General features: G+C 57.5%; 1 protein-coding gene across 2 annotated transcripts; it reads right to left on the bottom strand.

Annotated features, from left to right (window-relative positions):
* Positions 1-1,882: 1,882 nt before the first annotated feature.
* On the bottom strand, positions 1,883-27,044 carry bcap31 (B cell receptor associated protein 31). 2 transcript variants are annotated; one of them, XM_067976223.1, is made up of 8 exons: positions 26,770-27,044; positions 19,961-20,074; positions 14,856-14,956; positions 14,125-14,269; positions 7,968-8,103; positions 7,064-7,187; positions 5,728-5,828; positions 1,883-2,887 (listed from the first exon to the last, which is right to left on the bottom strand). In XM_067976223.1, the coding sequence occupies exons 2-8, from the start codon at positions 20,050-20,052 to the stop codon at positions 2,849-2,851; spliced, it is 738 nt and encodes a 245-aa protein (XP_067832324.1). In that variant the 5' UTR covers positions 20,053-20,074; positions 26,770-27,044; the 3' UTR covers positions 1,883-2,848. The 2 variants fall into 2 exon arrangements, with proteins under 2 accessions (XP_067832324.1, XP_067832325.1); XM_067976224.1 differs by lacking the exon at positions 26,770-27,044 and adding an exon at positions 20,976-21,088.
* Positions 27,045-27,581: the final 537 nt, after the last annotated feature.

The raw sequence follows: 27,581 nt of genomic DNA, 5'->3' as shown, positions 1-27,581 counted from the left end.
AATTGTAAGGACAGGTTGCATAAACTTGGCTTGTATTCCCATGAATACAGAAGATTATGGGGTGATCTAATTAAAGATGATTAAAGGGGATGATAGGGTGCAGAGAGGCCGACTGCCAGCTCTCTGTATTCTGTCTGGAGTCCCTGCGTTACTTTTACATGGCAACAACCAGAAAGACGAATCTGACTTTACGTTCGCCCTGACTTGCTCGCTCCTTTTGCCAAGCCCGTGCAGTGAGTGAGAAGTTAGCAACGGTCAGGCTCCAGTTAAAGCAGCCAGGCCTCAGTTGCCAACTAGGCCCCAGGCCTCCCTGATAGCGTAACTAAGGGCCGTTGCCAGGTCGGGGGGGGAGGAGGAAGGAAGGAACCTCGCCAGCCATTGTGCCCTCTGAATAGGAGGTGGACATTCTTGTATCCACCGAGTTAGCCATGGAAACGGCGGGGTGAGCTCCATTTTGTGCTGCCCTGAATTACAATTGTTTAACTGGTTGTACTTGGCTGAAAGGAAGGAGTGGCTTTTGCGGGGGCCTGCTGTCTCAGGCCTCTCTGGCTGCGCTAAGTAAACAGCTCATTTGCTCCTCTCTTCCACCACCCCCCTTTCCTGGCTGAGATATAATTCCACAACCGCACTCCCTGATCTTCTCTGAAGCATGGTGGAAAGGAAGGGGCGGGGGGGGTCGTCCAAAGTGAATGGCAGCGGCTTATTCAGGCCCTGGGGGGGGGGGGGGGTGGGCATTGTGCCCTCACCCAATCCCGCCCCCTTCACGAACCCCAGCAGGTGGCACCGGATAACGATCGGGACTGTTCAACTGTGGGGGGCATCGTGCCATCGCCCGACTCTGCCTCCACACCCGAAGTCCACGCTGACTATCGGGACCCCAAACCTTCCCAGCCCCTGGGGCTAATTTTCAAACGCCAAACCCCCCCGTAAGAACGTAAGGAGCAGGAGCAGGCCACTCGGCCCCTCGAGCCTGCTCCGCCATTCAATCGGATCACGGCCGATCTTCGACCTCAACTCCACGTTCCCGGCCCGATCCCCGTGTCCCTCGATTCCCCTGGAGTCCACAAATCTTTGGCTCTCAGCCCGCCCGAGAATCTAACTCAGCAGAGGGCGGGGATGAGAATCTGGGACTTTGTCTGATTATGTGGCAACGCACAGTTGTAGAGAACTATGTATAGATCCCAATTCGATTGTCGTCTGAGCGTACAACGGTCCATAATCTAATCGAGGGTTTCGAGTGTACTGTAAACCAGATCAATGGGTCAAGTTTGTCGATAAGCTTCCAAAAAAAGCGTTTTTGCTGCAATATTAGAAACAAAGTCCACCGTCGAGTTGCACCTTCGAACGGCTGCTCGTGTGTTACGTGACAAGCCTGGAACAGGGAAAGAATGAGCTTGCGTTTCCACAGCTCCTTTCACCGCCTCAGGACGTCCCAAAGCCCTTCACAGCCGACTATGTACTTTTTTTATTTTGCAGTCAACTGTTGTGATGTAGGCAACGCGGCGGCCATTTTGTGCACAGGCGGGCGTAAAAGATCCCCACGGCCACTTTTGGAAGGGGGGAGAGGGGTGGGGGTGGGGAAGGGAGTTCTCCCCGGTGTCCTGGGGCCGATATTTATCCCTCAACCAACGTCACTTAAAAAAAAGAGTGATCTGGTCATTTATCTCATTTGCTGTTTGTGGGATCTTGCTGTGCGCAAATTGGCTGCTGCGTTTCCAACAAGTGACCACACTTTTTAAAAAAACTACTTCATTGGCTGCGAAACGCTTTGGGACGTCCTGAGGCGGTGAAAGGCACAGTGGAAATGAGAGTTCCTTCGAATAAGACACTTGGCCCAAGTCTACAAAGAAAAAAAAACTACAAATCTCCACAGGCAGCAGAATCAGGGGGGGTCAAAAAAAAACATTTAATATTTTTCTTTTGCAACACAGTCAGGTAAACTCTTCGATCCAATACTCGTTTAATTACAAAAAAAAGAAGACAAGCGAAGGTGGAACGTTATTGCAGCAGGGGCGTTAAAAGAAGCATTTTAACCGAAATCATGGGAGGGGTTCAGAAACGACAATGCCTCTTGCACAAAACCTGTACATTACAACAAAAAACACACACGCACACGCGCGCGCTGCACCCCTCTCCGCCCCACCACCGGCGATCGCGCACGAATACCCCCCGTCTGGCATCCGAGGCAAGGAGTCGTCCGAGCTCTCGGGGGCGCGAGGCAGGCCATTTCGGGAGGGAGGGGGGAGGGAGAGGGAGGAAGGAAGGAGGCTATTTGCGAGGAGTTAGAAAGCTTGGGGAACGCACAAGGCGGCCTACGGGACGATCTCCGCTCCCTCTCCTCCGTCACAAACTCATCCCGCTCGAGTCGAGTGCCGTGGGATTCCGGCGGCGACTGCGCCAGTTGCAAAATAATCGCCGGCCCCCCCCCCACCTCCCCGTGAAAGTAAAGACGGCACTGTCCGACGGCAGCTCCACGGCGCAGCGTCAGACATGTGCCGGGCCCGAGGCCGACATTAGACGGGGGGGGGGGCGGCCAACGACGGGTCGTCGGCAGAAAGGGGCTCAGATCCGCAGGCGCAAAACGACAGGCGGGTTTGGAGAGACGGCGTTGCACATGCGTGCGGAGATTTTGTGGGGGCGGGGAAGACAGAAACAAAATCGAGGAACCCTCGGTGGACCGGGGGCGGAAATCCCCGGCAAAAAAACAAAAAGCAAAAAAAAAAAAACCCCCGGCCGTTCAGTCGGCCGTGAATCGCAGCGAAGCTACAGCCGAGACGCAACATCGTGACCCGCAGCTTCCCCCGCCCCCCCCCCCCCCCTCCCCAAAATCCTCGGTGCCTGGAGGCCTCTATTCTTCCTTCTTCTGTTTTGGACTATCCACCTCGGACTGTCGGAGGGGGGGGGGGGGGAAAGGGGAGAAGAAATACGGGTTAAACGTTGTAATCCATCTGCGATTTCCACTCCCCCCCCCCCCCACCCCCCGGGGTTTACAGACACCCGCGCTCGTCGCATATCGAACTGCACTAACCCGCGCCGCGTCTCACCGGCACCGCGAGTCTGCTCCAAACGCACAGGGCTGGTCTCCGCCTTACAAACAAGGGGACGTGGAGGCACGGGAGTAGGTGCGAGAAGGTTAAGAGGTTCGAACCGATCAGGAAAGGCTGAGGCTCTTCTCTCGGAGACCCGATTTGAGATTATTTCAGCGCCTCACCGGGCTGGCGTATCTCTGCGCCCTGCCCGCGCGGCTCCTCGGGTGCTTTAATTCCGCCCACCGCGGCCGAAAGCCTTTTCCGTGTCGCCGGCAAGGGGCTCGCAACTTCGCGGGAGGCAAATTAAAAAAAGCTGCCGCGGCACGGCACCGGAGGCAGCCGTCAGGGAGCGGGGAGGAAGGGGAGACAATACAACCTAAATTGGGTTTCAACTTCAGCCCAAGGGACCTCCAATGGCCATTAACCTCACATGCTGTTCTCTAAATATAAAAATGACCCACACAAATACACAGTTCTATTTATAACGCGCTCGAGTGGAAAAGGTGAGTTAAATCTATAGTACTGCGATTAATTATCACCCCCTTTAAGACTCTTCTTGCGCCCCCCCCCCTGCACTGTGGCTCTCATCGAGTCAGAAGGTCGAGGGTTCGAGCCCCCACTCCAGAGACTCGAGCCCCGTAATCCAGGCCCCGACACTCCCTCCCTCCCCGGCCGGTGCCGGTACTGAGGGAGCGCCGCACTGTCGGAGGGGCCGTCTTTCGGGATGAGACGTTAAACCGAGGCCCCCCGTCTGCAGGTCTCGGGTGGATGTAAACGATCCCACGGCCGCTATTGGAAGAGCAGGCGGGGGGGAGCGGGGGAGTTCTCCCCGGTGCCCTGGGGGCCGATATTTATCCCTCGACCCAAGAGGAGAAAAAGAAGCAAAAGAACAGAAAAGATAAACAACCAAAACGGATCAGCGAGTGCTGATAACGGGCCAGGGGAGACCGAATCTATACTGATGGAGTGACGCACACCATCCTGACTGGGACACGGATCGGCCGTTCCTTCATCGGCGCTGGGTCCAAATCCTGGAACTCCCTTCCCTGACGTCACTGTGGGAGAATTCAACGCACGGGACTGCAGCGGTCCACGGCGGCGGCTCACCACCACCTTCTCGGCTAGGGGACGGGCGATAAATGCCGGCCCTTGCCAGCGAAGCCCACGTCCCGAGAATGAATTTTTAAACAAGAAATACAAGGGATTAACGCCGTGTCCCCCTTGCGAGTCTGCCTCTTTTTGTAGGACGATACAGCACAGGAGGCGGCCGCTCGGCCCATCGTGCCTGTGCCGGCTCCCCATAGTCTCTTCAGCTGTTTCCCAGCCTGGAGCTGAGCTGCGTTAGAGGTTTGAGGGGGTGGGAGGGATCAAGGACCTGGGGGGGGTGCAAGGGAATAAGACAACCCATCCTTCTGTCGTGCCTCTCGCAGGGCAGGGAGATGTCTCTAGTGGGCCCGACTTTGGAGAGAACCGAGGGGGCTGGATAAGAGGGAGAAATAAGAGATGTTTCCACTTTTGGGGGACCCCAAAACTAGGGGGCTGTCAAACATCATCTCCACATCTACCCTATCGAACCCCGTCACCATTTTAAAGACCTCTATCGGGTCACCCCTCGAGGAAAGAGCCACTTATCCAATCTATTCTTAAATGGCCCTCGCCCCCCCCCTTCCCCATCTCTGTAACCTCCTCCAGCCCCTGCAACCCTCCGAGATCTCTGCGCATCCCCCGATTCCCATCGCTCCACCATTGGCGGCCGTGCCTTCTGCCGCCTGGGCCCTAAGCTCAGGAATTCCCTCCCTAAACCTCTCCGCCTCTCTCTCTCTCTCTCTCTCCTCCTTAAAACCTACCTCCTGTGAAGCGCCTTGGGGATGTTTTCACCGCGTTAAAAGGCGCCGGACAAAGGTGCAGGAAAAGGTTTGGGCGATCGCCGCGTTCCCAGCCTCCCTCGCTCAGCGCTGCCCACGGTACGGCTCTCGTCCCAAACCCGCTACCCTCCTCACCTTGTCGCCCAGAACCATTGGGGGGGGGGGGGGCGGGGGGATTACTGGATGAGTGACGAGGAGGAGCAACTCCAACTCAATATCCCACCCGCCCCATCAACCCGGGGTTAAATAACATTAGCACGGACCCAAGGAAAGGGACTCCCATTTCTCCGGCCCCTTGCCCCACCTCCGGACGGCCCGAAGCGTGTCACGGCCGATGAAGTACCATTTGTGTACACGAGGTGCGGTCACTGTCGTAGTGTAGGACACGCGGCAGCCGATCGGCGCCCAGCACGCCCCCACAGCTGGCAATGACCTGCCCGTCTGATGTGCGTTACCACCGTGCTGTCGGCGCCATGTCCGCCCCAGCGCGCCGGGGTCGTCCTCGTCCTCCTCCTCCTCCTCCTCCTCCTCCTATAGTGGCCGTGGGAGCTTTTACATCCACCCGAAAGGGCAGCCGGGGGCCTCGGTTTAACGTCTCATCCTGAAAGACACTGCGGCGCTCCCTCAGTACCGGCACCGGAGGGAGTGTCGGGGCCTGGATTACGGGGCTCGAACCCACGACCTTCTGACTCAGGAGGGGAGTGCGAGGCCCCACTGAGCCTCGGGCCGACGCCCTAGGATGTACGGGAAGGTGGCCCGAGTCTGTGGGGTTCGGGACTGCAGTCACCACAAAGGGGACGGGTTTCGACAAAGGGCCTCGGGTCGTCACGCACCTGCAGCCTGGAATGCTCCTCCAGCAGGCGATCGTATTCCTTGGTCAGTCCCTCCGCCTGCTTCTTGATGGCCAGTACCTCGCTCTCCGACCTCTGGAGCGCTGAGAAGAGGGGGGGGGGGGGGGGAAAAGAGAGAAAAATCAGGTATCGGCAAAAAAAAAACCGTCAACAAATAAGCCGGTGAACGCCACACTCCTCCAACCCCCCCCCCCCCCCGCAGGGTGCCGTGACGCGAGTCAGGCGGTCTCGGGCGTGAAAAGAGAACAAACAAACTCCCATTTCTCCGGCCCCTTTCACCACCTCAGGACGTCCCAAAGTGTTTCACGGCCAATGAAGTACTTTTTTTTTTGAAGTGTGGTCACTGTTGTAATGTAGGAAAAGTGGCAGCCAATTTGCGCACAGCAAGATCCCACAAACAGCGATGTGATAAATGACCAGATTATGTTTTTTTTTTAGAAAAATGATGTTGGTTGAGGGATACCAGGACACCGGGAAGAACTCCCACCCCCCCTTCCAATAGCGGCCGTGGCATTTTTTACTCCCAGCTGAGGGGGCAGACGGGGGGGGGGCCTCGGTTTAACGTCTCATCCCGAAAGACGGCCCCTCCGACAGTGCGGCGCTCCCTCGGTACCGCCCCTCCGACAGTGCGGCGCTCCCTCGGTACCGCCCCTCCGACAGTGCGGCGCTCCCTCGGTACCGCCCCTCCGACAGTGCGGCGCTCCCTCGGTACCGTCCCTCCGACAGTGCGGCGCTCCCTCGGTACCGCCCCTCCGACAGTGCGGCGCTCCCTCGGTACCGCCCCCTCCGACAGTGCGGCGCTCCCTCGGTACCGCCCCTCCGACAGTGCGGCGCTCCCTCGGTACCGCCCCTCCGACAGTGCGGCGCTCCCTCAGTACCGACCCTCCGACAGTGCAGCGCTCCCTCAGTACAGACCCTCCGACAGTGCGGCGCTCCCTCGGTACCGCCCCTCCGACAGCGCGGCGCTCCCTCAGTACCGACCCTCCGACAGTGCGGCGCTCCCTCAGTACCGACCCTCCGACAGTGCGGCGCTCCCTCAGTACCGACCCTCCGACAGTGCGGCGCTCCCTCAGTACTGACCCTCCGACAGTGCGGCGCTCCCTCAGTACCGACCCTCCGACAGCGCGGCGCTCCCTCAGTACCGGCACCGATGGGGAGTGTCAGAGCCTGGATTACGGGGCTCGAGTCTCTGGAGTTGGGGGGGGGGGGCTCGAACCCAGGACATTCTGACTCCGAGGGGAGGGAGTGACAGAGAGACCCACTGAGCCACGGCTGACAGTGAGGGAGCGGGGTGGGGGTTCCGAGGTATCCGACTCACATTTCTTCACCGTCTCCACCTCGTCCTTCAGGTCCCCGACCTCCATTTTCAGCCTCGCGTTCTCTTTCTCCGCGTCTTTCTCGTCTCCCCTTCCCTTCACCTCGATCCCTGACTCCTTCAGTGTCTTTGAGGTGGGGGCAAACACAGAAAAAAAAACACATCAATTCTGGAAGGGCGGTGGCAGCGGATTAAACAATAACTTTCAAAAGGGGAATTGGAGAAATACTCGAAAAGGAAAAAATTTGCAGGGCTACGGGGAGTGGGAGGGCAAGTTGGACTAATCGAATAACTTTTTCAAAGAGCCGGCACAGGCACGACGGGCTGAATGGCCTCCTTTTGTGCCGAGAGGTTCTAAATCACTGGGTGATTAGCTCCCCCGCTACCTCAGCGGTTAAAGGCATCGCTCCAGCAAGGTGCCATCTACGGCTTTGTACCTGTCCGCCTGCTTCTAGTGATTTCTGCACTTGGACCCCCTCCCTCGAATCCCTCCGCCCCTCCACGGTACCTAGCTGCTCGCCATTTTAAGAAATTTCTCGGCCGGTGAGGGTGACGGGCATCAGACAACACCTTGCATTTATATAACCCCTTTTAACCCAGTAAAACGCCCCCCCCCAAGGCGCTTCACAGGGGGCGTAAATCAGACGGAATGTGACACTGAGCCCCGTAAGGAGATATTAGGACAGGTGACCAAAAGCTCGGTCAAAGAGGGAGGTTTTAAGGAGCGTCTTAAAAGGAGGAGAGAGAGAGAGGGGCGGAGAGGTTTAGGGAGGGAATTCCAGAGCGTGGGGCCCAGGGCAGAGACTGCGCAACGGACGGACTCTTGTTCCGTGCTACAGTCCCACAAGGAGGTGTAGGGTAACCGAGGGCCGGCTGTACGATAAGGGGTAGGGGGAGGCGCACCGACCTTCTGCAGCTTCTCGTTCTCCTCCATGTACTTTTTCGCGGCGTCCGTCGCACTTTCCGCCTGCTTCTTGAAGGCCTCATTAGTGGCCAACAGCGTGGCCTGCTGGGATATTAGGGTGACCAGGCGACGCAGCACACTGCACAATGAGGAAAGGTACACACTTTTATTCTCTCCTCCCTCTCTCTCTCTCTCTCAACTTTCTCTCTGTTCCAACAACTGGGACCTCGACCCAGGCGCCCACGTCTGCACGCCCAAGGGGGGGGGTCGAGATATTCGACCCTGGGGGGGCACCACACCCACTTCCCAGTATAAAAAGGAGACACGGGGATCGCGCTGTAAAGTGATCAAGAGCGGGGAGCCCCTTTCTGATTCATTCCGCTCCCTCACCCACCCCCCTCGCCCCTGGGGTTTTTCTGATCTCTATCCAGTGATTCCCTTCGGAGAAAGCGAGGAAGGCGCAGAGACGGGACAAGGCTCAGCTCGGCCCCCTCCCCCCCGTGGGTCAAACGCCCCGCCCACAGCTGTACCCCCAGCAACAGTCAGCTCGAGGAAGAGGGGGACAGAACACTTCAAGACATTGGGTCACCTTCCAATTCACGGACAAGGAACGACACGGAAAGCTCCGTTCCAACCAGACGAGCGAGAACACTGAAAGGTTCATCTCTTAGCAGCGTCAGCCGGGGCCTCGCTCGCGCCTCGGAGACGGAAGGTCGGGGGTTCGAGCCCCCCCCACCTCACTCCAGAGACTCGAGCCCCGTAATCCAGGCCCCGACACTCCCCGCTCCGGTGCCGGTACCGAGGGAGCGCTGCGCAGTCGGAGGGGCCGTCTTTCGGGATGAGACGTTAAACCGAATTCTGCCCTCTCAGGTGGACGTAAAAGATCCCACGGCCTCTATTGTAAGGGGGAGGGGGGGGGGGGGGTGGTGGGGGAAGAGAATAGAGTTCTCCCCGGTGTCCTGGGGCCGATATTTATCCCTCAACCAACATCACTAAAAAAAAACTGATGATCTGGTCATTTATCTCATTTGCTGTTTGTGGGATCTTGCTGTGCGCAAATTGGCTGCTGCGTTTCCTACATTACAAGCGACCGCACTTCAAAAAAAAAGTACTTCATCTGCCGTGAAGCACTTTGGGACGTCCTGAGGTGGTGAAAGGCACAGTGGGAATGCAAGTGCTTCCTGTCAGTGGACAACTCAAGTGCTCTCAGAACAGCTGCAGCATTTAACTGTCTGAGAAAGGAATCGGCCTCGAGGGGTTAAAACCCCCCCTCCCCCCCCCCACAACTGCCGAGGGGCTGCACTGAGCCGCGGCCCGTTGACCGTTGCGTCCTGGGGGAAACCCCGTGACTCGGGAAAGCCAATCCCCCGGGTTTAATGTAACACCAGAACAGCCGGCTAATTGAGAACCGTAATAAATCACGGACAGCCCTCAGTGGACAGGTGCGTTGTACCACAGAAAGAAAGAAAGAAAGAACTCCCATTTCTCCGGCCCCTTTTCACCCCCTCAGGACGTCCCAAAGCCTTTCACAGCCAGTGAAGTACTTTTTTTTTTGAAGTGTGCTCACTGTTGTAATGTGGGAAACGCGGCAGCCGATTTGCGCACAGCAAGATCCCACAAACAGCGATGTGATAAATGACCAGATCTTCTGTTTTCTTTCGCGATGTTGGTCGAGGGATAAATATCGGCCCCAGGACACCGGGGAGAACTCCCCCCCCCCCCCCCCCTCACCCCCACCACTCTTTCCAACAGATCGTTTAAAATTTGCCCGAACAGGCAGACGGGGCCTTGCTTTTCCGTCTGCAGCCAATATCGGAACAGGAGGAGGCCATTCAGCCCCTCGAGCCTGTTCCGCCATTCAATTAGGTCGTGCCTGATCTGTACCTTAACCCCATCTTACCTGCCTTGGTTCCATATTGCTTGTTACCCTCACCCAACAAAAATCCATCGATCTGTTTTGAAATTTTCAATTGACCCCCGGTCTCGATGGCTTTTTGGGGGGGGGGGGGGGGGGGGGGGAAAAGAGAGTTTTCCAGATTCCCACTCCCCTTTGTGTGAGGAAGTGCTTCCTGATATCATCCCTGAACGGCCTGGCTCGAATTTTAAGGTTCTGCCCCCTTGTTCTGGACTCCCCCCACCAGAGGAAATAGTTTCTCTCTCTCTATCGACCCTATCGAATCCTTTAATCATCTTAAACCCCTCGATTAGATCACCCCTTAATCTTCTACACTCGAGGGAATACCAAGCAGAGTCTGTGCAACCCGCCCTCGTAATTTAACCCTTTTAGGCCCGGTATCATTCCGGCGCAGCCCCTCCAAGGGCCAATAGCCCCTTCCTGAGGTGCGGTGCCCAGACCTGAACGCAGTGTCTCCAGGTGGGGTCTAACCAGAGCTCTGTGCATAACTTCCAATCTTTGTATTCCTCCCTCAATCAACACCATGCAAGAGCAAATTAACTCCGCCGATTATCTCATAGCTGTCCAGGGGACCTGGTTGGTGCCGATCGCCTGCTGTGTGTCGCGTCTAATTCAGCAGAGGCTGCACTGCGAAAACGTGACTCATTGAGATGTCAACATGTCGCTGTACGTTAATCACACAGCTGGATCAGGTTCGGAGTACTGGGGACACCCACAACAAGCTTCACAGACGTTGGCAAGTCCCACGCTTGATACGTGGGCACAGGGGGCTGCCGAGATAGGGGGAATTCAGGAGAAACTCCTTTACCCAGAGAGCGGTGAGAACGTGGAACTCGCTCCCACAGGGAGTGGTCGAGGGGAATAGAATCGATGGATTTAAGGGGAAGCTCGATAAACACATGAGGGGAGAAAGGAATAGAAGGATAGGGTGATAGGGTGAGATGGAGTAGGCTCGTGTGGAGCATCAGCCTGGATTTTGGGGCTCAAGTCTCTGGAGGGAGGCTCAAAGCCACAGCCTTCTGACTCGGAGCAGGATATCCTGATCGGAAGAGAGCACGGGCGCAGAAGGGGGGGGCGGGCGCCCGAGCGGGAGCAGGAGTGCGAGCTTTGCTGTGGTGCAACTCACGGTCGAGCAGTCTGCTGTAATTTAGGTTCTCGGCTCACAAGGAGGTGCGGGGGGTGAGAGAGAGAGAGAGAGAGAGAGAGAGAGAGAACACTAGTGTCCTTATCATTGCTAGAGTCAGTCAGCTCCTTCAGGAGAGGAGAGGAGAGGGCAGGGCAAACACCATCAGACAAACAAGCCTGGGAGAAGAGCTTGCATTGTGGCCCTGGGCCAGGTCAGCAGGATAAGGGATCATGTTACCCGCTTGTAGCCTGACCCTATTATTGGAAAGGTCGGACTGACACATGGCTCCAGATACATTTCCCGGCTGCGTGGGGGGGGGGGGGGGGGGGGGGTTTATATGAAGTCATAACCCACTAGGGTAGTGGGTTCAGGTCCAAATTTAGAGACTCCTGCTGGAAAATAAGTTTTGGGGCGGGGGGGGGGGGTGGGGGGGGGGGCCAAAAGGGGTGAAGAGAACAGGCTTGGCCTCTGCTGCGATGCCCCCCGCAGTCAAATAGCCTGCTGGCCGAGACTTGCACGTGGAGAACAGCCACGGAGATTAAAAGGTACCAGACGATGACTGGGCGCCAGGTGGGAACAGTGCCTTTGAAGTGGGGAGGGGGAGAATAGACAAGGGAGGGGGGGGTAAAGCTGTGGGGCAAAAGAGAGGGAGGGGGGGGAAAATATAAATCTACAGCCACGTTATTGGAATTTGCCTCCTGGCTCCCAGATACACCCTGGCGTGCATGGGTTCACATGTAGGGGAGCGGGAAAGAAAGTTAAGGGGGAGGTCGGGGGACGATTTTAAATAATTAATCAGCTCCTGTTTTGACCACGCATTGAGCAAGGAAGCTTCTCTTAGCTGGTCACGAGGACTGGGCAAGGCTCCCATTAAGGATGAGGAATCTGATCCCTGGAGAGAGGAGGCACGAGGAGGTGAGCGTCCAGGCAAGAGGGAAAAGCCTGGAGACGCTGGGCCCTCCGAGTAGCACAGAAACAGGCCGTTCGGCCCGACAGGCCTGCGTTTACGCACCACGCGAGCCTCCTCTCGCCCAACCCCCGTCAACGGAACGTGCCTGTTTACCGCTTCTGTGAAGCGCCTTGGGACTATGTCGTAAAAAAACGTTAAAGGTCGTGGGTTCGAGCCCCCGGCCCCAGGGACGCGAGCCCCACAATCCAGGTGCCGGTACTGAGGGAGCGCTGCACTGTCGGAGGTGCCGCCTTTCGGGGGGAGACGTTAAACCGAGGCCTGCCCTCTCAGGTGGACGTAAAAGATCCCACTATTGGAAGAAGAGCCTGGGGGGGGTGGGGGGGTGGGTGGGGGAGGTGGGGGAAAAGAGTGTTCGCCCTGGTGTCCTGGGATTCATCCCTCGTCCAACACCTAAAACAGATAATCTGGTCATGACCACACTTGCTGTTCTTGTGGGATCTTGCTGTGCGCAAACGGGCTGCCGCGTTTCCCTACATTACAAGGGCGGCTACGCTTCAAAACAAAAAAAAAAGAAAAGTACTTAGTCGGCCGCGAGGCGCCTTGGGACGTCCGGAGATGGGAGCTGAAGGGCCCGCGACCTTCGCTCCGAGGCGAGAGTGGGCGCGCGCTGAACCGAGTCGAGTCAGGTCTGCGCTCCCAGTACGCTGCCCGGGCCTGTGCGCACCGGACCAGTCCCTGGGGGTTTGGGCAGCGAGGGGGGTGGGTGAGGGAGGGGCGCGGGTGAGGGAGGGGCGCAGTAACAGCAGGACACGCAAAGTAAATCCGGAAAATCGCCTCCGAGCTGGTCAGTCTGCGACTGGGGAGTTAGCTTCTGAAAGACTGGTTTCGTCAAGGCCGTCACAGGCGGCATTCCTCGCGGGAATTCCCTCCCGGGACCGCTCGGCCTCCTTAAAACCCACCTTTTTGACCCAGCTTCAGTTCACCTGCCCTAACGTTCCCCCTCTCTGACTCGGTGTCGATTTTCTCTGCGCGGGGCCTCTGGACTTTTTTTTTTAAACTACGTGATATGGAGCCGTGTATAAAACGCAAGCCGCTGACCCGGCTCACTGCTGCGACTGACCGAGAGCAACCGGACGCCTCTTGCCGCACGGCTTAGAACTCCCCCCTTCTTGTCGATCGACGTTCCGGAGCGGATTCCGGCCGAGGGCAGCGGAGCAGAGGGGCGATGAGGGCGGGAGACAGCCGCCTTCACCCTCGCGCAGGTAATAAATGTTGAAGCAGAATACGCAGCCATCTCCCCAGGCACAGTCCGCCCCCGCTGTTCAACAATGGAGCACTGCTGCCGACTTGTGGGCAAATTGAGTATTACAAGTGATTCTTTTTAAAAAAGGATTCTCCACACTGTCCCCATCAAACACTCCCAGGGCAGGTACAGGGTTAGATACAGAGTAAAGCTCCCTCTACACTGTCCCATCAAACACTCCCAGGGCAGGTACAGGGTTAGATACAGAGTAAAGCTCCCTCTACACTGTCCCATCAAACACTCCCAGGGCAGGTACAGGGTTAGATACAGAGTAAAGCTCCCTCTACACTGTCCCATCAAACACTCCCAGGGTCAGGTACAGGGTTAGATACAGAGTGAAGCTCCCTCTACACTGTCCCGTCAAACATTCCCAGGGCAGGTACAGGGTTAGATGCAGAGTAAAGCTCCCTCTACACTGTCCCATCAAACACTCCCAGGGCAGGTACAGGGTTAGATACAGAGTAAAGCTCCCTCTACACTGTCCCATCAAACACTCCAAGGGCAGGTACAGGGTTAGATACAGAGTAAAGCTCCCTCTACACTGTCCCGTCAAACACTCCAAGGGCAGGTACAGGGTTAGATACAGAGTAAAGCTCCCTCTGCACTGTCCCGTCAAACACTCCAAGGGCAGGTACAGGGTTAGATACAGAGTAAAGCTCCCTCTGCACTGTCCCGTCAAACACTCCAAGGGCAGGTACAGGGTTAGATACAGAGTAAAGCTCCCTCCCCTCTCTGCGCAAACATGGCTAACTACAAGCACTGACATTTACTCAGATACTGAGACTATTATTGGCCACAGTTACTGCCAGACACGCGATGAGGAGGGGAGAACGAGGCGTGGATGCCACGGGAGAGCAGTACAGGGAGGGAACGATCTGCAGTGCAGAGGGCGGTATAGATACTCACAACCAGAGCAGGAGGGCGAAGCCTGCGATGTACAGGTTCCTCTGCGCCCGGAAGAGCTTCATGTGCACGTGGTCCTCCGCAATTGGGTTGTTCTTAAGATCCACCTTGTCTGGGACGCTGTACTTCTGAATCTCACGGACTGCGTCTGAAAAAACGACCAAACTTTCATTTCTAAGGCGCCTTTCACCACCTCAGGACGTCCCAAAGTACTTTACAGCCAATTACGTGCTTTTTTTTTTGAAGTGCAGTCACTGTTGTAATGTGGGGGAACGCGGCAGCAAATTTACACACAGCAAGATCCCACAAACAGCAATGTGATAAATGATCAGGTCATCTGGTTTTTAAATCAGTGACGCTGGCTGAGGGATTAATATTGGCCCTAGGACACCAGGGAGAACTCTCCTTCCCACCACCCCCCCCTCCCCATTTCTTTAGGCACAAGTGTGTGGGGGAAGGGAGGGGGGACTATTCGACTGTGGTGTGCATCACAATGGAGCCCTGCCCTCCCCACCAGCAGAGAAATACACCCATTTTCACGGGGTCGCTGGCCAATTGTCACCTTCCCCCACCCCACCCCGCCCCTCTTGCTAGCCCACGGTAGACGCAGAGCTCGGGATTGGATCGAGCCGTTAAAATTCATTTCACACTGCCAGCAGGGGAAAAGGACCCCCCACCCCCCGGCCTCCCGTTAACCCCGCGCGTCCCCCCAAAAAGCCCGGGGCCGCACTCACCGAACATCAGGAAGACGAGCAGAGCTATCAAGAAGAAGAAGAACTTGTTGCCGTACGAGACCACCAGGTTGAACAGCCCCGACCGAAAGAGCCTCTGCCACCTGCAAACACGAGGGGGAAACATCTCAGTTGGGGGGAACCCGCGGCAGCCGTTCTCCTGCCGACCGCCCAGCGAGAGACGAGCGAGCACGCGTTTGCCCAGCGACTTTCTCGTGCCCTCTTCACGCCCTGAGGCGCCTTGCGGCCAACGAGCTCCCTTTTCATGCGCGGTCACCCCCTGCGCAGGCAGGTGCCGGGGGGGGGGGCCCCCGACTTGTGCACAGCAAGATCCCACGAACAGCAAACGGCCGGTTAAAACTGCGGTTTAAAAACGGCGGACGATGGGCAAATGTTGGCCGAGACACGGGCTGATTTGAGGGGGATGGGGAAGCAGGGGAGATGAGTTTAAACTGCCCGAGATGAGTAGACTGGGTGAGAGGAGGTTCATCGTTTCCCAGTGAGCCTCTGGAGTGCGTTGCCTGGAGGGCAGGTGTGGTGGGTGCTGACTCTCCAGCCTTCAGGAGGGAGCTGGCCCGGTTCCTGACTGGGGCAGCGTCTTTTTCGATAACACTCTGTCCGTGTGATTGCCTGAGGGGGGGTCGGAGGGGAACTCCCTTATTGGCCCTGGGGTTTCTCCGCCTCTCCCAGGAGATTATACCAACTCTGTCTGGACCCTTCATGATTTTGAGCACCTCGATCAAATCTCCTCTCAACCTTCTCTGTTCCAAGGAGAACAATCCCAGCTTCTCCAGTCTATCCACGGAACTAAAGTCCCTCATCCCTGGAATCATTCTAGTAAATCTCCTCTGCACCCTCTCTAAGGCCTTCACATCTTTCCTAAAGTGCGGTGCCCAGAACTGGACACAATACTCCAGTTGTGGTCGAACCAGTGTTTTATAAAGGTTCGTCGTGACTTCCTTGCTTTTGTATTCTATGCCTCTATTTATAAAGCCCAGGATCCCGTATGCTTTTTTAACCACTTTCTCAACCTGTCCTGCCACCTTCAACGATTTGTGCACATACACCCCCAGATCTCTCTCCACCCCCTTTAGAATTGTACCCTTTAGTTTATTTTGCCTCTCTTCGTTCTTCCTGCCAAAATGTATCACTTTGCACTGCTCTGTGTTAAATCTCATCTGCCACGTGTCTATATCCTCTTGAAGTCTGTCACTATCCTCCTCGCTGTTCACTACATTCCCACGTTTTGTGTCATCTGCAGATTTTGAAATTGTGCCCTGTACACCCAAGTCCAAGTCATTAATATATATCAAGAAAAGCAGTGGTCCCAGCACCGACCCCTGGGGAACACCACTGTACACCTCCCTCCAGTCCGAAAAACAACCGTTCACCACTACTCTGGTCCCTGTCACTTAACCAATTTCGTATCCATGCTGCCACTGCCCCCTTTTATTCCATGGGCTGCAATTTTACTGACAAGCCTATTACGTGGCACTTTATCAAACACCTTTTGAAAGTCCATTTATATCACATCAACCGCACTGCCCTCATCTACCCTCTCGGATCCCTCATCAAAAAACTCAATCAAGTTAGTTAACCACGATTTGCCTTTAACAAATCCGTGCTGGCTTCTACGAAACAGTGCCTGTGGGATCTTTTACATCCACCTGTGCGGGCAGACGGGGGGCCTCGGTTTAACGTCTCATCCGACAGACGGCACCTCCGACAGTGCAGCACTCCCTCAGTACTGCCGCCGGGGGAGTGTCGGGCCTGGATTAGGGGACCGTGTCAGCACTTAGGAATAGATTAGACAGCAGTTACGATCTGGAACGTGCTGCCTGGACGGGCGGTGGAAGCAGATTCGATAGTAACTTTCAAAAGGGAATTCGATAAATACTTGGAAGTGGAAAGATTTGCGGGGCTACGGGGGAAAAGTGCAGGGGGGAGTGGGGGACTAATTGGACAGCTCTTTCAAAGAGATGGCACAGGCACGACGGGCCGAATGGCCTCCTTCTGTGCTGCAAGATTCTATAGCGGGTCGAAAGAAAAAAGGGGGAAATCAAGGGATATGTGAACAGGGCGGGCCCGTGGGATTAGGAATACGGGTAAACACCTACAACACGCGGTCAGTTGCACCGGACAGCCCACGTCCGTGTGAGATTCTACATGACTCCGGTCAAGAGGAGACCCGTTGGAAGAAGGGAAAAATAAAACCAACTGCGGATCCCGCCCACCACCCAGCGGCTGCGGACGTCAGCCGCGACGGCCCCTGCTGTCGAATAGTCCGCCTGCAAAAACGGTTAATTCTTAACTTGTAGCTTTTGCCTGTGAAGTAAGTCTCCTGTGGGGGGTACAGTCGATGCTGATCAAAGCTTCCAGCCTGAGATTAGCTGCTGACCCCATCTCCTCTCCATCACCAAGACCGCCTACTTCCACCTCCGTAACATCCCCCGTCTCCGCTCCTGCCTCAGCTCATCTGCTGCTGAAACCCTCGTCCGTGCCTTTGTTACCTCCAGACTCCACTATTCCCACGCTCTCCTGGCCAGTCTCCCACCTTCCACCCTCCGTAAACTTGAGCTCATCCAAAACTCTGCTGCCCGTATCCTAACTCGCACCGAGTCCCGTTCACCCATCACCCTCTGTGCTCGCTGACCCACACTGGCAACACCTCCATTTTAAAAAGCTCATCCTTGTTTTCAAATCCCTCCGTGGCCCTCACCCCCCTCCCCATCTCTATAACCTCCTCCAGCCCCTACGACCCTCCCAGATCTCTGCGCCCCTCCAATTCTGGCCTCTTGTCCATCCCCCGATTCCCATCGCTCCGCCATTGGCGGCCGTGCCTTCAGCCGCCTGGGCCCTAAGCTCTGGAATTCCCTCCCTAAACCTCTCCGACTCTCTCTCCTCCTTTAAGACGCTCCTTAAAACCTCCCTCTTTGACCGAGCTTTTGGTCACCTGTCCTAATATCTCCTTATGGGGCTCGGTGTCAAATTTTGTCTAATTTACGTTCCTGTGAAGCGCCTTGGGATGTTTTACTACGTTAAAGGCACTGGATAAATGCAGGTTGTTGTTGAAAGAAATCCGGCAGAGACGACAAATTTTTGTAATAACGACTATCACTGTACGTGTGTAATTATTGGGACTAACGACTATCACTGTACGTGTGTAATTATTGGGACTAACGACTATCACTGTACGTGTGTAATTATTGGGACTAACGACTATCACTGTACGTGTGTAATTATTGGGACTAACGATTATCACTGTACGTGTGTAATTATTGGGACTAACGACTATCACTGTACGTGTGTAATTATTGGGACTAACGACTATCACTGTACGTGTGTAATTATTGGGACTAACGATTATCACTGTACGTGTGTAATTATTGGGACTAACGACTATCACTGTACGTGTGTAATTATTGGGACTAACGATTATCACTGTACGTGTGTAATTATTGGGACTAACGACTATCACTGTACGTGTGTAATTATTGGGACTAACGACTATCACTGTACGTGTGTAATTATTGGGACTAACGACTATCACTGTACGTGTGTAATTATTGGGACTAACGACTATCACTGTACGTGTGTAATTATTGGGACTAACGACTATCACTGTACGTGTGTAATTATTGGGACTAACGACTATCACTGTACGTGTGTAATTATTGGGACTAACGACTATCACTGTACGTGTGTAATTATTGGGACTAACGACTATCACTGTACGTGTGTAATTATTGGGACTAACGATTATCACTGTACGTGTGTAATTATTGGGACTAACGATTATCACTGTACGTGTGTAATTATTGGGACTAACGACTATCACTGTACGTGTGTAATTATTGGGACTAACGACTATCACTGTACGTGTGTAATTATTGGGACTAACGACTATCACTGTACGTGTGTAATTATTGGGACTAACGATTATCACTGTACGTGTGTAATTATTGGGACTAACGACTATCATTGTACGTGTGTAATTATTGGGACTAACGATTATCACTGTACGTGTGTAATTATTGGGACTAACGACTATCATTGTACGTGTGTAATTATTGGGACTAACGATTATCACTGTACGTGTGTAATTATTGGGACTAACGATTATCACTGTACGTGTGTAATTTTTGGGACTAACGATTATCACTGTGTAATTATTGGGACTAACGATTATCACTATGTGTGTAATTATTGGTTAACATTGTATGTTTAATCCCATGAAAGCCAATAAATGCCTTTGAACTGGATTATCTTGTGAATAACTTACATACAGTACTTGGAATACTGGGCACAGTTCTGTGAATATTATAAAAAGGATAGGGGGAGCGGGCAGGAAATTGGACATGAAGCTGAGTTCGGATCGGTCAAGGCCCTGTGGGTGGCGGAGAGGGCCCAGGGGCTGAGTGGCCGGGTCCTGCTCCTACTTCTTGTGTTCTTTAGATTTGTGGTTGGGATCAGATCAGCCATGATCTTATTGAATGGCGGAGCAGGCTCGAGGGGCCGATTGGCCTACTCCTGCTCCAATTTCTTATGTTCTTATAGAGGCACTGGAGACAGTGCAAAAAAAAAATTTACAAGGATGATCCCAGAACTGAGAGGTTATAACTATCGGGAATGACTGAACAGGCTGGGACTCTTTTCTCTAGAAAAGAGAAGGCTGAGGGGTGACCTGATAGAGGTCTTTAAAATGATGAAGGGGTTTCGATAGGGTGGACGTAGAGATGATGTTTCCACTTGTGGGGGAGACCAGAACGAGGGGGCCATCAATATAAGAGAGTCACTAATAAATCCAATCGGGGAATTGAGGAGAAACTTCTTTACCCAGAGAGCGGTGAGAATGTGGAACTCGCTCCCACATGGAGTGGTCGAGGGGAATAGAATCGATGGATTTAAGGGGAAGCTCGATAAACACATGAGGGAGGAAGGAACAGAAGGAGAGGGTGAGATGGAGGAGGCTCGTGTGGACCAGTTGGGCCGAATGGCCCGTTCCTGTGCTGTACAATCAGTGTGACTCGACATAAGATACAACATTCATTTCCTAACGAGAGAGTTATTAAAAAATAAATAAAGGGAGTAAATAAGGTGAGACTCACTGTTTCGCTGATATGAAGGGAATGCACATCAGTAACAAAGCAAACACCTCTCCGTATAGGAAGCCTGCGACCGCCGTCCATTGTAGACTCATGGTGAAGCCGGTATCTGCCAATCTGCGGGAGGGAAAGAAATCCACGTCAGAAGCCTCCCCTCCACGATATCGCTCTCCCTCCTCATCAATCCTGTCCCAGCCCACGGTACAGAACTTGCAAAATGGGTGCAGTACAGGCACTCGTCGAGGTTGGAGGCATGAGGTTCGTTGACGGTACAGTGTGGAGGGAGCTTTACTCTGTATCTAACCCTGTACCTGCTCTGGGAGTGTTTGATGGGACAGTGTAGAGGGAGCTTTACTCTGTATCTAACCCTGTACCTGCTCTGGGAGTGTTTGATGGGACAGTGTAGAGGGAGCTTTACTCTGTATCTAACCCTGTACCTGCCCTGGGAGTGTTTGACGGGACAGTGTAGAGGGAGCTTTACTCTGTATCTAACCCTGTACCTGCCCTGGGAGTGTTTGATGGGCCAGTGTAGAGGGAGCTTTACTCTGTATCTAACCCTGTACCTGCCCTGGGAGTGTTTGACGGGACAGTGTAGAGGGAGCTTTACTCTGTATCTAACCCTGTACCTGCCCTGGGAGTGTTTGATGGGCCAGTGTAGAGGGAGCTTTACTCTGTATCTAACCCTGTACCTGTCCTGGGAGTGTTTGATGGGACAGTGTAGAGGGAGCTTTACTCTGTATCTAACCCTGTACCTGTCCTGGGAGTGTTTGATGGGACAGTGTAGAGGGAGCTTTACTCTGTATCTAACCCTGTACCTGCCCTGGGAGTGTTTGATGGGACAGTGTAGAGGGAGCTTTACTCTGTATCTAACCCTGTACCTGCCCTGGGAGTGTTTGATGGGGACAGTGTCGAGGGAGCTTGAAGTGGGATATAAATGGGTAGAATGTATGAAATGGGGGCTGAATTACTTTTGCATTCGCTGATCTAATTATCCCCCCGGTCTCGAACCCCACTTCACCTGCAGACTGCACTTGGCCTTCACTTCCCCAGATCACTGCGTTAAGATGGCAGTTTTCTGCATATCTCCTCTTTCACATTTCACCGCTGTCTTGCACCTGGTTTAATCAACAACTTGCATTTATCCAGTGCCTTTAATATAGCAAAACATCCCAAGGCGCCTCACAGGAACGTAAATCAGACAGAATTTAACACTGAACCACAAAAGAGATATTAGGACAGGTGACCAAAAGCTCGGTCAAAGAGATCGGTTTTAAGGAGCGTCTTAAAAAGGAGGAGGGAGAGAGAGAGGCGGAGAGGTTTAGGGAGGGAATTCCAGAGCTTAGGGCCCAGGCGGCTGAAGGCACGGCCGCCAATGGCGGGGCGGGGGATGTACAAGAGGCCAGAGTTGGAGGAATGCAGAGTTCTCAGAGGATTGTAGGAGGATACAGAGATAGTGGCGGGCGAGGCAACGGAGGGATTTGAACACAAGGATGAGAATTTTAAAAGCAGCGTTGCTGGAACTGGGAGCCAATGTAGGTCAGCGAGCAGACTCGTTGAAGCCAGTCGGTTCTAGTTTACAACATGACGCTGGAAGCTGGCCCGTTGTGGTCAAAAGAGTTTAACAAGTCAGGTGATGATTGATAAGGACTGGTTACCATGGTTTCAGACAGAAGGTTAGTGGGCCACATGAGTCTGATAGAAACTTAGATGCCAGGGCTCGAGGGACATTGGTTTGGGCATCAACTTGCATTTACCCAGCGCCTTTAATATAGCAAAACATCCCAAGGCGCCTCACAGGAGCATAAATCAGACAAAATTTGACACCGAGCCCCGTAAGGAGATATTAGGACAGGTGACCAAAAGCTCGGTCAAAGAGGGAGGTTTTAAGGAGCGTCTTAAAGGAGGAGAGAGAGAGAGGCGGAGAGGTTTAGGGAGGGAATTCCAGAGCTTAGAGCCGAGGCGGCTGAAGGCACGGCCGCCAATGGCGGAGCGATGGGAATCGGGGGATGGACAAGAGGCCGGAATTGGAGGAGCGCAGAGATCTCGGAGGGTCGTAGGGGCTGGAGGAGGTTACAGAGATGGGGGGGGGGCGAGGGCCATGGAGGGGACTTGAACAGGAGGATGTGAATTTTAAATTCGAGGCTTTGCCGGACCGGGAGCCAATGCAGGTCAGCGAGCACGGGGCGGGGGTGAACGGGACTTGATGCGAGTTAGGATACAGCGGGGAGGCTGAAGTTTCGGATGAGCTCAAGTTTGCGGAGGCAGGCCGGCCGGCCGGCTGGGAGAGCGTTGGAATAACGGAGTCTGGAAGCAACAAAAGCACGGTCGAGGGTTTCAGCAGCAGATGGGCTGGGGCAGGGACAGCAGATGGGCTGGGGCAGGGACAGGAGACGGGCCCCTGGCATTCAAGCCGAGGAAAGTCTGGTGGCCAAGTGACTTCTTCTGTTGCTGGAAAGCCAGCTCGCCTTATCTCGATGCCGTAACCAGAGCTGCTTTCAGGCGACAGCTTGGCTCACTGCGGAGTCAGAGGACTGTGGATTCGAGCCCGTTATCTGGGGTTCACACTCCCAGCGATCCCCCCTCACTGTCCTCGGGCCAGTTAGCAGCCCAAAGGGGGTGTTCACAGCTGTGCAGTGGTTATGGTGTCGATACACACTCCATATTCAATTCCCCTTCAGAGATCAGTGCTGCTCCCCACCTCCCAATCTCCCCACCACCCCCTCTTACCCCAGCAAACCCCACTCCGCACCCCCAAACCCCACTGCCCACCCTCCGCCCTCTTAACCCGCCACCTCCCCCCCGGTAAAACCCCTCAACCCCCCGCCCCGCCCTCTCCCCCCCCCACCCCAGTAATACCCCTCAAGCCCCTGCCCCACCCTCTTCACCCCCTCCCTGGTAAACCCCTCCCCCGCTGCTACAACCCCTCAAACCCCCGCCCCGCCCTCTCCCACCCCCCCTGGTAAACCCCTCCCCCCCTGGTCTCCCCCCCAGTAAAACCCCCTCCCCCCCCCCCCTGCTCTCCCCCCAGGGTAAACCACTCACTCCCCCCCCCCCCAGGGTAAACCCCTCCCCCGCCCCTGCTCTCCCCCCAGGGTAAACCCCTCCCCCCCCTGCTCTCCCCCCAGGGTAAACCCCTCACCCCCCCCCCCAGGGTAAACCCCTCCCCCGCCCCTGCTCTCCCCCCCAGGGTAAAACCCTCCCCAGCCCCCTGCTCTCCCCCCGGTAAACCCCTCACCCCCCCTGCTCTCCCTCCCCGGTAAACCCCTCACCCTCCCGGTAAACCCCTCACCCCCCCTGCTCTCCCTCCCCGGTAAACCCCTCACCCTCCCGGTAAACCCCTCACCCCCCCTGCTCTCCCTCCCCGGTAAACCCCTCACCCCCCCCTGCTCTCCCTCCCCGGTAAACCCCTCACCCTCCCGGTAAACCCCTCACCCCCCGGTAAACCCCTCACCCCCCGGTAAACCCCTCACCCCCCGGTAAACCCCTCACCCCCCGGTAAACCCCTCACCCCCCGGTAAACCCCTCACCCCCCGGTAAACCCCTCACCCCCCGGTAAACCCCTCACCCCCCGGTAAACCCCTCACCCCCCGGTAAACCCCTCACCCCCCCTGCTCTCCCTCCCCGGTAAACCCCTCACGCCCCCCTGCTCTCCTCCCCGGTAAACCCCTCACCCCCCGGTAAACCCCTCACCCCCCCTGCTCTCCCTCCCCGGTAAACCCCACACCCCCCCTGCTCTCTCCCCCCCGGTAAACCCCTCACCCCCCCCCCCCTGCTCTCCCTCCCCGGTAAACCCCTCACCCCCCCGGTAAACCCCTCACCCCCCCCCCTGCTCTCCCTCCCCGGTAAACCCCTCACCCCCTGCTCTCCCCCCCCCCGGTGAACCCCTCACCCCCTGCTCTCACCCCCCCCGGTAAACCCCTCACCCCCTGCTCTCCCCCCCCCGGTGAACCCCTCACCCCCTGCTCTCACCCCCCCCGGTAAACCCCTCACCCCCTGCTCTCCCCCCCCCCCCCCCCCGGTAAACCCCTCACCCCCTGCTCTCCCCCCCCCGGTGAACCCCTCACCCCCTGCTCTCACCCCCCCCCGGTAAACCCCTCACCCCCTGCTCTCCCCCCCCCCCCGGTAAACCCCTCACCCCCTGCTCTCCCCCCCCCGGTAAACCCCTCACCCCCTGCTCTCCCCCCCCCGGTAAACCCCTCACCCCCTGCTCTTCTCTCCCCCCCCCGGTAAACCCCTCACCCCCTGCTCTTCTCTCCCCCCCCCGGTAAACCCCTCACCCCCTGCTCTTCTCTCCCCCCCCGGTAAACCCCTCACCCCCTGCTCTTCTCCCCCCCCCCCCCGGTAAACCGCTCACCACCTGCTCTCTCCCCAGGGTAAACCCCTCCCCCCGCCCCCCGCTCTCTTCCCCCCCGGTAAACCGCTCTCCCTCCCCGGTAAACCCCTCCCCCCCTGCTCTCCCCCCGGTAAACCCCTCACCTCCTGCTCTCTCCCCAGGGTAAACCCCTCCCCCCCCCGCTCTCTTCCCCCCCGGTAAACCCCTCCCCCCCCCGCTCTCTTCCCCCCCGGTAAACCCCTCACCCACCCCTGCTCTCCCTCCCCGGTAAACCCCTCACCCACCCCTGCTCTCCCTCCCCGGTAAACCCCTCACCCCCCCCTGCTCTCTTCCCCCCCGGTAAACCCCTCACCCACCCCTGCTCTCCCTCCCCGGTAAACCCCTCACCCCCCCCTGCTCTCCCTCCCCGGTAAACCCCTCACCCCCCCCTGCTCTCCCTCCCCGGTAAACCCCTCACCCCCCCCTGCTCTCCCTCCCCGGTAAACCCCTCACCACCCCCTGCTCTCCCTCCCCGGTAAACCCCTCACCCCCCCCTGCTCTCCCTCCCCGGTAAAACCCTCACCCCCCCCTGCTCTCCCTCCCCGGTAAACCCCTCACCCCCCCCCTGCTCTCCCCTCCCCGGTAAACCCCTCACCCCCCCCCCTGCTCTCCCTCCCCGGTAAACCCCTCACCCCCCCTGCTCTCCCCAGGGTAAACCCCTCTCCCCCCCGGTAAACCCCTCCCCCCCTGCTCTCCCCCCCGGTAAACCCCTCACCCCCTGCTCTCCCCCCCGGTAAACCCCTCACCTCCTGCTCACTCCCCAGGGTAAACCCCCCCCCCCCTGCTCTCTTCCCCCCCGGTAAACCCCTCACCCACCCCTGCTCTTCCCCCCGGTAAACCCCTCACCCCTCCCCTGCTCTCCCTCCCCGGTAAACCCCTCACCCCCTCCCCTGCTCTCCCTCCCCGGTAAACCCCTCACCCCCCCCCCCCTGCTCTCCCTCCCCGGTAAACCCCTCACCCCCCCCCCCCTGCTCTCCCTCCCCGGTAAACCCCTCACCCCCCCCCCCTGCTCTCCCTCCCCGGTAAACCCCTCACCCCCCCCTGCTCTCCCCAGGGTAAACCCCTCTCCCCCCCGGTAAACCCCTCCCCCCCTGCTCTCCCCCCCGGTAAACCCCTCACCCCCTGCTCTCCCCCCCGGTAAACCCCTCACCTCCTGCTCACTCCCCAGGGTAAACCCCCCCCCCCCTGCTCTCTTCCCCCCCGGTAAACCCCTCACCCACCCCTGCTCTTCCCCCCGGTAAACCCCTCACCCCTCCCCTGCTCTCCCTCCCCGGTAAACCCCTCACCCCCTCCCCTGCTCTCCCTCCCCGGTAAACCCCTCACCCCCCCCCCCTGCTCTCCCTCCCCGGTAAACCCCTCACCCCCCCCCCCTGCTCTCCCTCCCCGGTAAACCCCTCACCCCCCCCCCCTGCTCTCCCTCCCCGGTAAACCCCTCACCCCCCCCCCCTGCTCTCCCTCCCCGGTAAACCCCTCACCCCCCCCCTGCTCTCCCCAGGGTAAACCCCTCTCCCCCCCGGTAAACCCCTCCCCCCCTGCTCTCCCCCCCGGTAAACCCCTCAACCCCTGCTCTCCCCCCCGGTAAACCCCTCACCTCCTGCTCACTCCCCAGGGTAAACCCCCCCCCCCCCTGCTCTCTTCCCCCCCGGTAAACCCCTCACCCACCCCTGCTCTTCCCCCCCGGTAAACCCCTCACCCCCCCCCTGCTCTCCCTCCCCGGTAAACCCCTCACCCCTCCCCTGCTCTCCCTCCCCGGTAAACCCCTCACCCCCTCCCCTGCTCTCCCTCCCCGGTAAACCCCTCACCCCCCCCCCTGCTCTCCCTCCCCGGTAAACCCCTCACCCCCCCCCCTGCTCTCCCTCCCCGGTAAACCCCTCACCCCCCCCCCCCTGCTCTCCCTCCCCGGTAAACCCCTCACCCCCCCCCTGCTCTCCCTCCCCGGTAAACCCCTCACCCCCCCCCCCTGCTCTCCCTCCCCGGTAAACCCCTCACCCCCCCCCCCCTGCTCTCCCTCCCCGGTAAACCCCTCACCCCCCCCCTGCTCTCCCTCCCCGGTAAACCCCTCACCACCCCCTGCTCTCCCTCCCCGGTAAACCCCTCAGCCCCTGCTCTCCCCCCCCGGTAAACCCCTCACCCACCCCTGCTCTTCCCCCCGGTAAACCCCTCACCACCCCCTGCTCTCCCTCCCCGGTAAACCCCTCACCCCCCCTGCTCTCCCCCCCGGTAAACCCCTCAGCCCCTGCTCTCCCCCCCCGGTAAACCCCTCACCCCCTGCTCTCCCCCCCCCGGTAAACCCCTCACGCCCTGCTCTCCCCCCCCGGTAAACCCCTCACCCCCTGCTCTCCCCCCCGGTAAACCCCTCACCTCCTGCTCTCCCCCCCGGTAAACCCCTCACCCCCTGCTCTCCCCCCCGGTAAACCCCTCACCCCTCTCACGCACTCACCTCAGAGGCGCTGGCGCTTCGAATCGAATCGACTTCCGTTCCACCTCAGCGCTGACCTTTCACCCCCACCCCTCGGTATCCAGGAAGTGACGTCGTGCGGCCTGCTCCTGCTATAAGCCTGAGCCCACGATTGCTTCACCGTGCCGGGAGCCGCGGGCGGGGGGATTTAATTATCTTTGAATCTCACCCCCGGTGTGTCCCCCACCGGCCGCTGTGCGGTCGGGGGAAGGTGGGGGGTGTCGGATTAAAGATGAATCTCCAGGGCCCGTCAGTGGGGGGCGGGGCCGTCGAGGAGGAGGAGCCGTCAAGGGGGCGGGGCCGTCGAGGAGGAGGAGCAGTCAAGGGGGCGGGGCCGTCAAGGAGGAGCCGTCAAGGGGGCGGGGCCGTCGAGGAGGAGCCGTCAAGGGGCCGGGGCCGACGAGGAGGAGCCGTCAAGGGTGCGGGGCCGTCGAGGAGGAGCCGTCAAGGGGGCGGGGCCGTCGAGGAGGAGGAGCCGTCAAGGGGGCGGGGCCGTCGAGGAGGAGGAGCCGTCAAGGGGGCGTGGCCGTCGAGGAGGAGGAGCCGTCAAGGGGGCGGGGCCGTCGAGGAGGAGGAGCCGTCAAGGGGGCGGGGCCGTCGAGGAGGAGGAGCCGTCAAGGGGGCGGGGCCGTCGTGGAGGAGGAGCCGTCAAGGGGGCGGGGCCGTCGAGGAGGAGGAGGAGCCGTCAAGGGGGCGGGGCCGTCGAGGAGGAGGAGCCGTCAATGGGGCGGGGCCGTCGAGGAGGAGCCGTCAAGGGGGCGGGGCCGTCGAGGAGGAGGAGCCAAGGGGGCGGG

The sequence above is a fragment of the Heptranchias perlo genome, chromosome 45, assembly GCF_035084215.1.
Source record: "Heptranchias perlo isolate sHepPer1 chromosome 45, sHepPer1.hap1, whole genome shotgun sequence".
Classification (NCBI taxonomy): Eukaryota; Metazoa; Chordata; class Chondrichthyes; order Hexanchiformes; family Hexanchidae; genus Heptranchias; species Heptranchias perlo.
The sequence above is the reverse complement of the archived record's forward strand: the minus strand, read 5'-3'. Positions and strand labels throughout refer to the sequence as shown.

Coding starts and splice junctions, on each gene's coding strand:
- bcap31 (XM_067976223.1), bottom strand. CDS start 20,052: ATGAGTCTACAATGGACGGCGGTCGCAGGCTTCCTATACGGAGAGGTG. Junction 7,188..7,967: donor AGAACGAGAAGCTGCAGAAG/GTCGGTGCGCCT, acceptor CCCACCTCAAAG/ACACTGAAGGAGTCAGGGAT. Junction 5,829..7,063: donor GGTGGAGACGGTGAAGAAAT/GTGAGTCGGATA, acceptor CCCTCTTCTCAG/CGCTCCAGAGGTCGGAGAGC.